Source organism: Cucurbita pepo, chromosome 14 (assembly GCF_057944985.1).
Source record: "Cucurbita pepo subsp. pepo isolate OVF chromosome 14, ASM5794498v1, whole genome shotgun sequence".
Classification (NCBI taxonomy): Eukaryota; Viridiplantae; Streptophyta; class Magnoliopsida; order Cucurbitales; family Cucurbitaceae; genus Cucurbita; species Cucurbita pepo.
Window position 1 is genome coordinate 4,186,384 of NC_141811.1, and position 16,646 is coordinate 4,203,029.

At 39.5% G+C, this 16,646-nt stretch overlaps 3 protein-coding genes across 3 annotated transcripts; 2 read left to right on the forward strand and 1 right to left on the reverse strand.

The window, feature by feature from the left end:
• Nucleotides 1–499: 499 nt before the first annotated feature.
• On the reverse strand, nucleotides 500–2,500 carry ABCG10 (ABC-2 type transporter family protein). Its single transcript, XM_023696269.2, has one exon. The coding sequence runs from the start codon at nucleotides 2,483–2,485 to the stop codon at nucleotides 647–649; it is 1,839 nt and encodes a 612-aa protein (XP_023552037.2). The 5' UTR covers nucleotides 2,486–2,500; the 3' UTR covers nucleotides 500–646.
• A 3,808-nt stretch (nucleotides 2,501–6,308) lies between these two features.
• Nucleotides 6,309–11,253, forward strand: LOC111810063 (mitogen-activated protein kinase 19). The gene is made up of 10 exons (XM_023696609.2): nucleotides 6,309–6,763; nucleotides 8,195–8,603; nucleotides 8,694–8,821; nucleotides 8,895–8,954; nucleotides 9,372–9,521; nucleotides 9,603–9,758; nucleotides 9,858–10,069; nucleotides 10,163–10,264; nucleotides 10,446–10,588; nucleotides 10,677–11,253. The coding sequence occupies exons 1-10, from the start codon at nucleotides 6,740–6,742 to the stop codon at nucleotides 10,781–10,783; spliced, it is 1,491 nt and encodes a 496-aa protein (XP_023552377.2). The 5' UTR covers nucleotides 6,309–6,739; the 3' UTR covers nucleotides 10,784–11,253.
• A 693-nt stretch (nucleotides 11,254–11,946) lies between these two features.
• LOC111810913 (solanesyl diphosphate synthase 2, chloroplastic) lies at nucleotides 11,947–16,429 on the forward strand. Its single transcript, XM_023697754.2, has 6 exons — nucleotides 11,947–12,556; nucleotides 12,655–12,779; nucleotides 13,724–13,851; nucleotides 13,951–14,054; nucleotides 15,382–15,509; nucleotides 15,635–16,429. Exons 1-6 carry the CDS (start codon nucleotides 12,325–12,327, stop codon nucleotides 16,181–16,183), a joined length of 1,266 nt encoding a protein of 421 aa, XP_023553522.1. The 5' UTR covers nucleotides 11,947–12,324; the 3' UTR covers nucleotides 16,184–16,429.
• The last annotated feature ends 217 nt before the right edge of the window (nucleotides 16,430–16,646 follow it).

The following is a 16,646-nucleotide window of genomic DNA, read 5'->3' on the forward strand; positions in this document are numbered from 1 at the left end:
GTGCCTGCAAGGACGCTTGGTCTCGAATGGGGGGATTCCAAAAATAGGAGAAAACATTTCCCTTCGGGGCCCAACGTCCTTGCTAGCACTCGTTCCTCTCTCCAATCGATGTGAAACCCCCCAATCCACCCCTTTTGGGGTTCAACCTCATCGCTGGCACATCACACGGTGTCTAACTCTGATACTATTTGTAACGGTCTAAGTCCACCGCTAGTAGATAATTGTGAGATTCCACATAGGTTGGGGAGGAGAACTAAGCATTCTTTATAAGGATGTGAAAACCTCTTCCTAGCAAACGCATTTTAAAGCCTATAACGGAAAGTCCAAAGAGGACAATATCTGCCAGCACTGAGCTTGAGCCGTTATATGTTCTGACAAGCACCCATGTTTTTGTTTCAAATTGAATGATCTCTTAAAAGATGAACAGAGAACTTCCTCACTATCAAGATAAATAGGATCATCATGGAATGTGCTTTGATCAAACTTACTGTACGAAAAATGATGAACTTGTGAATCTTATTACTTCTTTAAAGGATTTAACATTCTATAATCCAACAAATTTGAACAAAGAAGATAATAAATTTGAATGAAATGAGAAAGAAAACTACAAACATACAGATATCTACCCATATCCCTGGCTATGAATCTAGCTTCTGGTTCTGTTACATCTGTACCACAAGATCACAAAAGACAGGATCCTGTACCCAACAATGAATCCCAACATTACTGCCAAATTGCTCCATTTGTGTGACTCTTTTATATCTTGTTGTCTTAAGAACACTTCTCCATATGTTGTACATACTCCTTGTTTGGACTCTATGCATCTTCCCTTCCCTGGATCTCCTCCATACTCATTTATCAAGAAACACTCAAATGGGTACTTGAAAAGACTCGAATAGTGCATGAAAATCCAGTACTTGGGGATGTTCTTCTTTGATATAAAGTAACCAGAAAACAGAAAGAAACACCCCATTAGCCCTGATATTACTGAGTTTCCTGTAATGAAATTTGGGACAAGAGCACTGAAACATGCTACGAAAGAATTCGACATTAGAACGACCATCCAAACGATTAGAGAGAAGTAAAAGAACCCGAAAATGTCGTTTTTCAAACCAACCAACCAGTAAACACTGGCTGCGAAGAGTAGAGAGACCATCAGAAGGAATGGGAGAAATATGAATGTGTTTGCTAGAACATAGGAAGATACTCTGTAAGCACCTCTTGATGTCTCTCTCATTAGGATCATTCTCTCCCTCAAGAAGATTGGAAGGCCTTCTGTCGTTGAAGACAGCAAGAACGTGAGACTAAAGGCGAAGAACCCGAGCCGAGTTTGCAACGTAGTTTTGTCGTTGTTATTCCCGGTCTTGAAGAATATGGTCCCAAGTACTAATCCAGCCACCAAGGCTTGAATGACTCTTGTAGCAAAGAGTTGTTTGGTCCTAAACGTGTTTCTGAAAAACCTTTGTCCTAGTATTACGACTTCCGTGGATCGAGAATTCTGGAACGAAACGGATTCTTCGTCCTTCGTGTCGATGTGTCGAGCTCTTATTGTCTGATTCTCAACCCGGTTTTGTTGGTAATGGAGTTTGTTGAAAGTTTCTGAAGTATGCATAGCCAAGCTATCCACCACGTCAATGGCGAATTCAAGAACATTGACATGGTGAGGGATCTGATGAGTAGCAAGCTTAAGCTTCTCCTCAAGATGACCCAATGGTCCATTATGCATCACAAAGCCACTCGACAGAAGAATCAGACGATCAAAGAGTTCCATGATTCGAAAACCGGGTTGATGGATGGTTATAAGAACAGTCTTACCTTGGCTAATGACCATTCTTCTAAGCACTGACATAACATGAACTGCCGAGACAGAATCCAACCCTGAAGTAGGTTCATCAATGAAAATCACAGCTGGATCATGAACCAATTCAACTCCAATCGAAACTCGACGCATTTCGCCTCCTGAAATGCCTCGGTTCGATCCATCTCCAACTCTCGAAGCTGCTACGTGTTCCAATCCAAGGTCCTTCATTAGCTTCCTCACTCTAGATTCAGCCTCTTTTCTCCCACCACCAAGCCTCAACAGAGCACTATACATGAGTGTTTCTTCAACTGTGAGGAAAGGAAAAAGCGCATCGTCCTGCGTGACGTATCCCGAGATTCTTGGAAACGTTTTCTCAATCATATGCTGATCATTAACAAGCACTTGACCTGAAATCTTCTTTAAAGGTATGTTCCCTCCAAGAATCTCTAGCAATGTTGTTTTGCCAGCCCCACTAGGACCAGCAATGGCAGTAATCTCCCCTGCTCTTGCCTCACAGTTCACATTCTTTAAGATGAACTTTGGAACTCTCTTTGAGCTGCCTCCACCACAGAACCAATTCAACCCATCAAAACTTTCACTTATTTTGTAACAAAGATTTCTAGCTTCTATTCTGTACTGGGTTCTCCGATCACCTGAAATAGGCCTCTTCATTGGCAAGTCCATGAAGAACACAGGCAAAGAACAGTGAAAGAGAGATAAAGGTGTAGAAAGAGAGAGAGAGAGAGGGTTTGATTCTAAGAATGCTAATAAGGAGATGAACTAACCCACCAAACTTATGAATTCTGTGGGAAGTTATATATGGGAAGGCAAGAGGAGAAAACATAGATATCTCCACTCATAAGCTTAGGCAACTTTTGAACATCAAGATTTGACCTGCCCATGGCCGCCATGAGGTTAGAAAATTAGAGAGACAATAAGAGAGATTATCTTCGAGGCTACAACCGAGTCGGACAACAATTCTGATCCTCGTATGCATGAAAGGGAAGTTAAAAGACTCTACGAGTCGATAAATTTTCGAGTGTGAGATCCCACATCAATTGGAGAAGAGAACAAAACATTGTTTATAAGGGCGTAGAAACTTCTTACTAGTAGACGCGTTCTAAAAACCTTCAGGGGAAGCCCGAAATCCCACATTGGTTGGGGAGGAGAACAAAACGTTGTTTACAAGGGTGTGAAAACTTCTCTCTAGCAGACACGTTTTAAAAACTTGAGGGGAAGCTTAAAAGAGAAAGTCCAAAGAGGACAATATTTGCTAACGGTAGGTTTGAGCTGTTATAGCTTCGTTTAACGTATTTAAGCCGACATAAAAGAAACAAACACAAAGGGAAAAAAGGATATTGGGGGAGTTAATTTCTGGTGAGCTGCATGTTGACTGCATAATTTTCAGAGGTTGTGTTGGGTTGCTTCACCATCTTTTGCCCCAACTCTTTTAATTTAACACTTCATCCATTTGGTTTTAAAAAATCTATCCTTACCCCTAACTCCATGGAACTTTCGTACACCCAACTTCAAAAGCCTACACTTGTCCTTATACGGGAGTTAGTTATTTTTCTTGGAATAATTTGATAACGTAACAAACATAATTTTGAAATTTTTTATTTCTTCGTTTAAACTATCACATTCTTTCTCGGGATGCATTCCGTTTCGCTCTAAACTATCTGTCATAGTCTAAGCCTACCGCTATCAGATTTTTTTTTTCTTCTTCTTTTCGTGATTCCTCTCAAGATTTCTAAAACGCGTCTGTTAAGGGCCTAACGTCCTCGCTGGCATTCGTCCCCTCTCCAATTGATGTGGGATCTCACAATCCACCCTTCTTTGGGGCCCAACATCCTCGCTAGCACACCGCCCAGTGCTCAATTGATGTGAGATCCCACATTTGTTGGAGAGGGGAACGAAACATTCTTTATAAAGGTGTGGAGACCTCTCTCTAGCATACGCATTTTAAAAATATTGAGGGGAATCCCAGAAGGGAAAGCCCAAATAGGACAATATCTGCTAGCGGTGCGTTTAGACTATTACACCATCACATTCTTTTCCAAACGGGATGCATTCCGTTTGATCCTAAACCCTAAATCATCACATTCTTTCCCTCGCCCTTCGACAAAGTTCTTTTCTCACACATTGGATATCTCATCTATCTTTCACCAACCCAACCGCCCATTCATTAATAACATATTAAATCCACAGAATGTCAAAGCTTCATCGAGATGAAATCTCGTATCACTTAACAAAAAAATGATAGAAATCGATGAATATCTATCTAACTTCTCTTCGATCGTTCTTTCTCTCAACCAATGTATATCTTTCTATCCATTATCATTTAAACAATATTGCAATGATTCATGCTTTTTCTAAAGTTGAGGCTGACAGAGGTTGTAACATCAATTTTTTTAAATAGGATCGAATTTGGATGGTAGTAGATTAATTTTTTTGATTTTTTATTTATTTATTTCAGCAATAGTAGGAAATAAATCATCGACCTCAAACCACGTGCTTTAGGTGAGGCCGTTCCCACGACTAAGATAGTCGCTTCAAAAGTAGCACAATTGCTTCCAACTCCACTTGCAAATCCTTCCCGTTTCTCTAGCCATCCAACCCTTATCACGACGACTCAAGACGCACCAACATTGGCGAAAATTTTACACCTTGATCTCGATCTCATAGTACTTCAACGGGCTTTATTTAAATATTTATTAGTTTTAATAATTACATAGGAAAGATCAAATCATCGACCTTTAAAAATAAACTTAATTTTATTATTATTATTTAAAATAAATAAATGGCTTGAACAAATAATAAAAATAGTTGCCTAACTATTTGTATAATAAACCAAAATATTGGGAGCTTAGGAACCACATGAAAATACATGGCCTTTAATTTATGCCCACACCATTATTAATGCTTGCCATGAATTATTAATTTTTTAAAAATAAATAAATTTCTAAAAGACAAATAAAGAAAGGTTTGTATATGGAAGCATAGAATCTAATATTTATATTCATCTTTTATTTTTAATATTTTGTAGTAATTTTTTAAAAAATATTAATCAATTTAAAAACATTTTTTAAAAAATTAATGTGATTAAAATGATTCTCGAATATTCCATCTTTTGATAAAGATATTCCATTTGTAGGACTGTTGAAAAATTACTAAATTCAATTTAAATTTTATTTAAATTGTTTATTTGATGACTATTTTTAGTCGCAAAAAATAAATAAAGTTATTATTTTCCACGTCATCATATTCACTAATTAAATTAGAATTATATGTCTTTATTTTATTAAATTCTGTCGTATTCGAAAACACCGTCCTTTATTTAATTTAATTTAATTTATTTTTTCTGTTTTTGGGAATGGTGTTTTTTAATCTAATAAATTTATTGTTTTTTTCGGTATGGAATTGTTGGAACCATAAAATTATAAATAATTAAAAACATTTCATTGCGTATTTTATTCATTTGTAATATTAGTCATCCCGACGCGACGCCACGGGACTAATCAAACTATGTGTAACAGCTTAAACCCACTGTCAGTTAACGGTTTTTAAAACGCGTCTAGTAGGGAGAGATTTCACCCCTTTATAAGGAATGTTTCGTTTCCACCTACCACACTCCTTTGAAGCTCAGAGTTCTCTCTAGTACAGTGTTTGGTGTTTGACTTTGATACTATTTGAAACAGTTCAAACCCACCGTTAGCAGATATTGTCCGCTTTTGACCCGTTATGTATCGCTGTCAGCGTCGCGATTTTTTAGACGTGTCTGCTAGGAAGAGTTTTTCGCACCTTTATAAAAAATACTTCGTTATTTCTTCAACTGATGTGGGATCTCACATTATGAACAATAGAATAACTGTTCGTTGGACTACAGTAGAAGCCACGAACAAGATGTTTTCGTTAAAAGCTCATATGACGTCGAGTTGAAACTATTCAAACATTCTAGTATTTTTCAAGGAATTAATGAATCGGTCTCCCCCGATAAAGGATGGATACCTGCTTTATCCGTTGTAGTAATACAATCTAAGAGTGCAAATGTCATCATCCATTCGATGTGGCTATAAATATCGTAATCGCCCATCTCATAAGAACAGTTCGTCTCAGCAACGAGCTACCGTGTTCAACGGGTTGGATCAATGCTAGTTACACAAAATAATACAAAATTTATAATTTATTATGAAGAAGACCCTTCATTAGCAAATTCTGTAACAATTAAAATTTTGAAAACGGATTATAATCAGATAATTTATGCAAATTAACTTAATTAATACACGCCAATTTTGGCTTTCGACATTATCCTTAAAGTTTTTTCGGACATTTTAATGAAGATTCTTCAATTCTGTAATAAATGATTAAAGCTTTCGAAACGGAAGAGGATTAGGATGAAATTAAAACTTTCAAGAACAGGATAAGATTAAATCCATACACATTTGGAATAATTCAGGAATAATTTAGCCATTTCGGAATATGAATTGAAAATTACAGTGTAGAAAGAAGGAAGGAATTTGCGAGTGTGGATTAGGAAGGAACCACGCACCACTCCAATTAAAATTCCCCACAAATTTTCCATATATGTATATATATATTCCACGCGCCTTTTGATTTCATTTCTGATTTCTCTCTCTCTCTCTCTCTAGAACTCCGATCTTCGTCGGCGTTTCACCTCTCATCCTGCTGGGTTTGTTTTTTTAATCAGCCCACTTTCGAGGGGTACGAAGCTTCTTCTGAGTTACTGGTTATTGTTTTGTTGGGTGGGAATTTGAGGATTCAGTGGGTTTTCGATCGGGGGTTTTTGGTTGTGGTTTGTGGGTTTTTGAGATCGATCTTGAACTTCTCACTGATCGCTGTTTTTTTTTGTTTGGCGAATGTGTGTGAGTTTCTTCTGAAGATTTAAGAAGTGAAATAAGAGCGAGGAGGAAGAGGAAGATGCCGCAAGATCATCCGAAGAAGGTACCTTAATGTTTCTTTTGTTTTGTGTACTGTTTTGGATGTTTGAGATGATTTGTAGAATAACGAACAAGGAACGTTTTGAATCTTGTAGTCCTGGTGTTGATTGAGCTAATCTGTTTTTGGATTAGATTTCGTGTATTGGTTGAACCAGTTCATACTTCTTCATCTTAGGGTTATACTACACGTTTGGATAGAATCTGTTCATCCTCCTCTCTCAATCGGTTTCTTTGTAGTGCTCAGTTGTCTCTGTAGGGCTTTATATTGTCCAAATGTCTGTTGTTCTTGCAGGAGTCAGGGATTAAGGTAAAGGGAAGTGGCTTTGGATTTGGTATTTGGTATTTTGTAGTTGATACACATGAGTAGGGATGATTTAGAAGGATCTTTGATGATTGAAAGTTGGCTTGTTGTGTTTGAGATGAGTTTCTTATTGTAATTTCCTTTCGGATTCGTAGGATGTTCTAAGAGTTACTCTGTCTTTGATCTTACTGTTCTATTAGCAATTTTTCATTTTTGTTACATCTTACTTAGTATTGGATTGGCTTTTGTACACGTGTAACGGCCTTAGATCACCGTTAGTCGATATTGTCCTCTTTGGGCTTTCCCTTTCGAACTTCCTTCGAGGTTTTTGTAACGCGTATGCTAGGGAGAGGCTTCCACACCCCTTATAAAGAATGTTTCGTTCTCCTCCCCAACCGATGTGGGATAGATATCACAATCCACCCCCTTCTTTGGGGCCCAGCTTCCTTGTTGACACTTGTTCCCTTCTCCAATCGACGTGGGACCCCCCAATCCAACCCACCTTAGTATCCACCCCTCTTTAGGGTTCAACCTCTTTGCTGACACATCACCCGGTGTTTGGCTTTGATACCATTTGTAACGGTCCAAACCTACCGTTAGTAGATATTGTCCTCTTTAGGCTTTCCCTTTCGAACTTCCCCTCAAGGTTTTATAACGCGTATGCTAGGGAGAGGCTTCTACACCCCTTATAAAGAATGTTTCGTTCTCCTCCCCAACCGACGTGGGATAGATATCACAATCCACCCCCTTCTTTGGGGCCCAACTTCCTCGTTGGCACTTGTTCCCTTCTCCAATCGATGTGGGACCCCCCAATCCAACCCACCTTCGTATCCACCCCTCTTTAGGGTTCAACCTCCTCGCTGACACATCACCCGGTGTTTGGCTCTGATACCATTTGTAATGGCCCAAATCCACTGCTAGTAGATATTGTCCTCTTTGGGCTTTTCCTTTCGGGTTTCCCCTCAAGGTTTCTAAAACGCATCTGGTAGGGAGAGGTTTCCACAACCTTTATAAAGAATGTTTTGTTCTCCTCCCCCACCGTTACGGGATCTCAGAAGTTAAATATTTGCATGACAATAGTCGAGCTTTGTGTTCTATCTCTGATGATGTTAACATAATTCATTTGATATGTAGGAGGCCAAAGAAATCAAGTTTTTTACTGAATATGGGGATGCTAACAGGTATAAGGTTCTTGAAGTTATTGGAAGGGGAAGTTACGGAGTTGTTTGTTCTGCTATTGACATGCATACTAGAGAGAAAGTTGCAATAAAGAGAATTCATGATATTTTTTATCACGCATCGGATGCTATTCGAATCCTTCGTGAAGTTAAGTTACTTAGATTGTTACGGCATCCTGATATCGTCGACATCAAGCATATTATGCTACCACCTTCTAAAAAGGAATTTAAGGACATTTATGTGGTTTGTGAGCTTATGGAATCTGATCTTCATCAAGTTATTAAAGCAAACGACGACTTGACCCGTGAACATCATCAATTCTTTCTCTACCAAATGCTACGTGCTTTGAAATTCATGCATACAGGTCCGTTGTTTCTTTTGTCGATACATTACATGTACTCCCCACTTTTGTTTCATCTGGTTGTGGTGCTTATAGTAAAGGTCGTGTTTGCAGCGAATGTGTATCATAGAGACCTGAAGCCGAAGAATATACTGGCAAATGCCAATTGCAAGCTTAAAATTTGCGATTTCGGGCTTGCAAGAGTTGCTTTCAGTGACACTCCAACCACTGTATTTTGGACAGTATGTTCTTCATTTCACTACTCGTAAACTATTAACTTGTTAATCAGTGTTTCTAATTGATGCTGTTTTGCAGGACTACGTCGCCACTAGATGGTACCGAGCTCCGGAGTTGTGTGGATCATTCTCTTCCAAGGTAGGCAGCAAACTATAATTGCTCGACATAACCGTGGGCTTGTTTATTTCGGATTCTTTCTACGTTATTGATTCTCTCAATGTTATAAGTAAATAATGCCCCCACCCCCCGGCCACCATCAGCGCACCAAGGAAAGACTACGAAAAGGGGGGCGGGGGATGAAATGGCCATGGTTCAGTTCGAATTACGTTCGTTTTGACCATATATAAAATGTATGTAATGTATATAGTGCTTTATAGGAAACAATAATGCATAGATTATAATAATTCTTGTTCAGGGGGGACTGTTGAACTGTCCTGGAAGTTGAAATATCTGTCATTCAGGTAACTGTATCAGGTTACACCTGTTTTTCTGAAGTTTTTGTTCGGTTACTTCTTTTTTTGTTTTCTTATGTTCGTTATCTTATCCTGTTTATAGTATACTCCTGCGATCGATATTTGGAGTGTCGGCTGCATATTTGCTGAGGTTTTGTTGGGGAAGCCACTGTTTCCGGGTAAAAGCGTTGCCCATCAATTGGACTTGATTACTGATCTTCTCGGGACTCCCTCATCGGAAACCATTGCAGGAGTATGTCTTGCTTGCGTTTTTATCTCTCCTCATCCGTTCTTCCATCCCCTCTTTGTTTATTGATCAATCGATACTGTTTAGGTTCGGAATGAAAAGGCTAGGAGATATCTGTCAGAAATGAGAAGGAAATCTGCAGTGCCATTTTCACAAAGATTTCCGAATTTGGATCCGGCAGCCGTTCGCTTACTGCAAAGGCTATTAGCATTTGATCCGAAGGATCGACCATCGGCCGTGGAGGTAAAAGTTCTATATTCTTGTTGTTGTTCCACAGATGTGAATCTGGGGATTATGAAGTTGTGTTCAGAGAAATCACTCTCCTCCTTTATATGTTGACAGGCTCTTGCTGATCCTTACTTTAAGGGCCTAGCCAAAGTTGAAAGAGAGCCTTCTTGTCAGCCTATCTCGAGATCGGAATTCGAGTTTGAGAGACGAAAATTAACAAAAGATGATGTAAGGGAATTGTTATACCGAGAAATATTAGAATATCATCCTCAAATTCGTGATGATTATTTGAATGGAACTGATACTACAAAGCTCCTCTATCCCAGGTTCGACTACATATTCGTTTACGTTGTCGAGCTCTTTCTTTTTTTAGCTGATTTTGTAGTGTTCGTAATGTGACAGTCTCCTATTGTTTTCAGCTTTACAGGTCATTTTAAAAGCCAATTCACCAACCACAAGGAGAACGACGGTAAAAGCGCACCTGTTTTGCCTCTAGAACGGAAACACTTCTCCCTCCCACGGTATGACGTTTTTTCCATGCCTCTTAATCACGCTCGGGAGTGTGTGTGTAGTCTTTTTGTGATTGTGTCGTATAATGTCATGGCCAAGGAGTCCATATTATTACTATAACATATAGTTAGGTAGGTGTTTGAATGTCGGGTCGTGTTCTTACAAACTCAATAATTTTCCAACCGTACTTAGGTCCACCGTTTGCACAAATTTGGTTTCACCCGACCGTGAGCCCGTTCGACGAAATCCCAAAGCCTGTAATAATAGCGTGGGATTACCTGATAGAAGATTTGGGAATCCATCAAAGGCTCATCCTCCACCTAAAGTGCCTGTTGGTATGAACTTATTTCTCTTTGATACCATCTTAGTTTTTCCATGCTCAACTACTTCTGTGATACTGATATGGCTCTCACTTTTGTTTAGCTGCAAATCTAGGGCGAGTTGTCAGGCCCGTCCTTCCATGTGAGAACAGAAACATAAAAGATGTTTATTCGAAACTAACGTCGCAAATTAGAAGTTTCGATTTGTGAATGAACAATCTTCTTTAGTTCAATCCTTGATCTCCTGGCACTGTCATTTGATGAGAGCCTCGCACGGTCGTTCGCTTTGGAAGCAACGAATATTACCCGACCACGAGCAGCAGTAGATCCATAGAGTGATCCATCCATTATAGCACTTAAGGAAGCTGTTGCAGGCAAGAACTTAAGTTGGGAGTGGCAACCATTGCCATTGCTGCTCAGTGGAGTAACAGAGATAGGTATAACCAACAGTAGGAGGGGTATCCATCCAGTCCATTCAAATGGGTATTGTTTCAAGGCTCTTTTGTTGTTGACTGCATTTGCTGCTTATCACGCCATGTAATTACAGACACACTCAAATTGCTGTATTAACCATTTGAATGGAGATTTGTATATTGTACTAGGACCAACTATTTACGAATCAATGAAAGTTATCCGACACTGGAGGCTCCTCGAGTCGGGATATTCTTCTTTGAATACAACTCCAGAGAGGTCGGATGATGCGGGGTTCTTCCAACCCTTAAATATTAGAGGAAAATCGGAGCCTAGGGAACTATGCCCAGAAGGGGCCCTCCTGTTTCATATCTGCTAGTAGTTCGTTCACAATCATCACTATAAGGATAAGAGTAGTCTTGGAATGAAACACTACTGACTTCTATAGAAAATTAGCTCATTAATGATGTAGCTAGCTCGGTGCATAGATAGTTCAACTTTTTATTCTCGCAGTTGTTGAATCAAACAAATAATGTAGGATGCGAGACAACCTTGAGTATCATCACTATAAGGATAAGAGTAGTCTTGGAATGAAACACTACTGACTTCTATAGAAAATTAGCTCATTAATGATGTAGCTAGCTCGGTGCATAGATAGTTCAACTTTTTATTCTCGCAGTTGTTGAATCAAACAAATAATGTAGGATGCGAGACAACCTTGAGTATGATTGAATTGGTTAATCTTTGAGTATGATTGAATTGGTTAATCTTTGAAGTTCGAGGGTCGCTATTACTAAACAGAGGAATTCACCAAAATCACTTAATGGGAATTTGGATGCCCCATTTTTTATCCCAATAAGAATTAGAGGCGGCAGTAGCTGGCTTCAGCTCAACCACTAAACTGCGAAGAAGCCGTGGATTTGTCGCCTACTTACAAGGCACTTAGGCCTCATACAAGGCACTTAGGCCTCATACACGGCTCGTGGTTCCTCCTCAAAGCAAAAAGACTCCCTCTTGGTACGAGCGCCACCTACCTCATAACTTTCTTTGGCTACTCATAAGAAAATAAGAGAGCCCCTATGTGGGGTTCTTCTATCCACTCAATTTAGCTCCCACTTGTGATCTATCAATCTCTGCTAAAGCGGTTAATTTCCATGTTAATGACCTGTATGAAGCTCATTGAATTCTCTTTTTCTCGTTCTGCTTCCATACCCATCTGTTATTTTGTGCACATTAGGTGTTCGATGATATGTCTATGAGAAGTTGAGTGGTTTTTTGAGCTGGGTTTGTCGATTTTTGCTTGATATTTGGTGGGTTTAGATTTCTGGGTCTGACTAGGAATGATGTCTGTCATATGCCAGACCCTTGATTTTGGAAGGCATGTTTTGGATCATGTTGCTTGTGATTGTTCTTCCAATACTCCATTGGATCGATATACGATTAGGAGTCACGTTAAACCGTGTACTAAGAGTAGAAAGAGGCGACACCAAACTCCAACTTTGGTTTGTTCCCGTCGAAACGTTGGCCAGTGCAGAGTGTTTTCAACCACGAAATCGGAAACTGCATTGAATGGCAAGTAAATTTTTGGCTTTCGGCAGCTCCATTTTCTCTTGGTTGGTTTCCAAAGCTCGTGGTAATAGCTTGTCTATTTCTTTTTTTTGCTAAAACAGGCATTACTGGTGGCCCTCAACCATTCTTAGAACTGAGGAAGGAGTCCAAAAGCCCAATCTCGTCGACAAATTTGTTTGAAGTTGTAGCCGATGATCTCCAGAAGCTTAACCAAAATCTTCTGTCTGTAAGTGGCAGGGAACTTAGCACTGTATTATATAGATTTGGGGTTTTATTGCTGCTGAGAATGCATTCAATGGACTTTAACCTCATTGGAAACTTGGTGTATAAATTATGCAGATTGATAAAGTAACTCACAAGATAAATATTAAATCAAACTTATATTGCAAAAACTTTAATCACAGACAATCTTAAGCATTTCCTTGTAGCTAGATCAAAGATAGGCATCTTAGGTTGAGTTTGGGAGCTATTTTCAGTTCCTTTTTTTAGTACTACTAATACTGTTCAGTTTATTGTTCTTAGAAAAAAAATTGAATGAAGGCATAGAATTTGTGAGGGCACTCATGAAGAAGGCTTTGATGGATTTGAATGATTTCAATAGCAAAAAATTGTGTCTATCATCATTTCTAGAACCAAATTGGTATTTCATCAAAGATTGTACATGCATAGTATTATTTTTTGGTAGGACTGTACATGTTCTAATGCTGATTTAAGAAGCACCAATGCTATCCTCTTATTTTCAACGTTTTATCATTAACAAATTGATAATGGATGGGAACCTGTGCCATTTCTTTTTGTGAAGTCTGGATCACATATTAACTTAGATGTAGCACATTGAGGATGGCTATATATTGCTTCAAGTTGCACGTTGCATACGCATCAAATTGCTATTATACGAGTTAGTGTTATCAGTTCATAATTTCAAACTCATAGATTTCCTTGTTCTGATAGTTCTTCATCTTCCATTGTTAGGCTTCTGCCATTTCATAATAATGGACACTGTTTTATGAATAGTATATTAGGATTCTTCATGTTCTGATATGTTGATTGCGTATAATCTGGAATCTTTATTCGACACGATTTCATTTATAGTACGATCTTTATTCTTGTAACGCTTAATTTGAAGTCTTAAAGTTCTTTAGTCATGCAACTAACAGAAATGCCCTGCAGATGGTTGGTAAGGAAAACCCAGCCCTGGTATCTGCTGCTCAGCGGATATTTGGTGCTGGAGGGAAGAGGATGAGACCAGCTTTAGTATTCCTGGTGTCAAGAGCAACAGCCGGATTAGTTGGGTTAGAGTGAGTAATCCTTACCAGGCCTAAACATGTTCCTGAAAATCTGAGTTTAATATGAGATTGAAAAGAATTCAATTATTATTTTGGTTGCATTGCCTCCAGGGACCTCACTGTCGAGCATCGGCGTTTGGCAGAGATCATTGAAATGATCCACACTGCAAGCTTGATACATGATGATGTATTAGACGATAGTGATATGAGGAGAGGTATGCCCGTTTTACGTGTGCGAAGTTTGGAAGTTCTTGTCGATGCTTTCCACGTAAATCAATGAGTACCTATGTCTGTTTAATGCCTGTGTAATAAGAGTGAGTTTGACGTGATTTTCAAATAATGCAAATTAGTTTTGTATTTCCTCATTGTTAATAGGAAATGGGCATTAGAGCGTCATTTTCTATTTTGTCTGAATTCACTCCATTTGTTTTCTTCTTCATCATCTCTGTTGAGACAGCAATCATCGTGGAGATGTGGAGAAAAGACTCCCCGCATTCCTCATTGTTGTGCTTACCGAAATGACCACATGTCGATCTCTTATAATAAAGCTCTAGGTAGACATGTTAGATGTAACAGCCCAAGCCCACCGCTAGCAGATATTGTCCGCTTTGGCCCGTTATGTATTGTCATCAGCCCCACGATTTTAAAACGCGTCTGCTAGGGAGAGGTCTCCACACCCTTATAAGAAATGTTTCGTTCTCCTCTCCAACTGATGTGGGGTCTCACAATTCACCCCTCCTTGGGGGCCCAACGTCCTCGCTGGTATACCGCTTGGTGTATGGCTTTGATACTATTTTTAACAGCCCAAGCTAACCGCTAGCAAATATTGTCCGCTCTGGACATTCCCTTCAAGGGCTTCCTCTCAAGGTTTTAAAACGTGTCTATTAGGGAGAGGTTTCCATACCCTTATAAGAAATGTTTCGTTGCCCTCTCCAACTGATGTGGGATCTCACAATCCACCCCCCTTAAGGGTCCAACATCCTCGCTGGCACACCACCCAGTGCCTGGCTCTGATACTATTTGTAACAGCGCAAGCCCACCGCTAGCAAATATTGTCCGTTTTGGCCCATTACGTATCATCGTCAACCTCACGATTTTAAAATGCGTATGCTAGAGAGAGGTTTCCACACCCTTATAAGAAATGTTTTATTCTCCTCTCCAATCGACGAGGGATCTCACAGTTGATGATACTATGCTTGTTGCACATGTATTGGTTCATGACTTGTTTGCCATAGTTGCTCTCCTCCCTCATTTCGAGACAAGTCACAACTGTAACTTGTAGTTGCTCGGAAACGAATAGCTTAACTTTATTACCAAATGCATATATAATTGCCCGACTTCAATACCTTTTCTGGTTACAACTTTGTTAGGATAGAAGGGTTGGTTACTGAAAGAAAGATAGAGAATAAGTTTAGATTGTTTCAAGTTTTTCTATCTTGCCTTCCATACATTTGCTTTGTGTCACTTTATTTTTCGCTTCCCCCTTTCCTCCTTCAACTTCCATTGGCTCAGCAACATATTTGTTGTCCTGATGGGTTCCAGGGAAGGAAACCTTGCATCAACTATACGGTACCAGAGTGGCGGTGCTGGCTGGAGATTTCATGTTTGCACAGTCGTCATGGTGTCTTGCTAATCTCGAAAACCTCGAAGTCATTAAGCTTATCAGTCAGGTAAATTTGGTTCCCACGTAGTACATCTGTAATATCCGATCGACGTTTATGTATGAATTATGAGTATAACTGGATCTTGATATGCAACCTTTAGCTTATATAAGATTCAATTAGTTCTATTGCAGGTTATTAAAGATTTTGCAAGTGGTGAAATAAAGCAGGCATCAAGCCTGTTTGATTGTGAAGTTGAACTGGAAGAATATTTGATCAAAAGCTATTATAAAACAGCTTCCTTGATTGCTGCCAGTACCAAAGGTGCTGCAATCTTTAGTGGGGTTGATCGTGATACGACAAAGAAGATGTATGAGTACGGGAGGAATCTCGGTCTCTCGTTCCAAATTGTCGATGACATATTGGACTTTACGCAATCAACAAAGCAGCTTGGGAAGCCAGCAGGAAGTGATCTAGCTAAAGGAAATCTTACAGCCCCAGTTATATTTGCTCTCGAAAGAGACCCGAAACTGAAAGACATCATCGAATCAGAGTTCAGTGAGCCAGGGTCTCTCGACGAAGCTATCGGCATAGTCAAGAGCAGTGGTGGCATTGAACGAGCGCAGGAACTAGCTAAACAGAAGGCTGATCTTGCTATCCAAAACCTACATTGCCTTCCACAAAGTGCCTTTCGGTCCGCGCTCGAGGATATGGTGACGTTTAATCTAGAACGGATCGATTAGTTTAGTTAAGGAAATTACCAAAGGATATACAGTCTTCTGCAATCCCTCAGGAAGCAAAAAGAGAGTCTCTATTACCTTTTGCCATTGGCATCACACAAGCTCTGCTATGTTGGTGGCTGGCTGGTTTGTATATTGGTTGAATATGTTGAGCTGCAAATAACTGCTCATAGTATTATATTCAACTATACATTTCTTGCAAGTTGCTTCTGTACACTAAAAGCCTAATAAAGTGTATACATTCTCTTCGATTGTATAGTTTACTTTTGGCCCGTCACGTATCGTCGTCAGTTTCACAGTTTTAAAATGCGTTTATTAGGGAGAGATTTCTACACTCTTATAAGGAATGCTCCGTTTCCCTCTCCAACCAATGTGAGGTCTCACAATCCACCTCCCTTGGAGGCCGAGTGTCCTTGCTGGTACATAACTCGGTGTCTGGCTTTGATACCATTTGTACGAGCCCAAA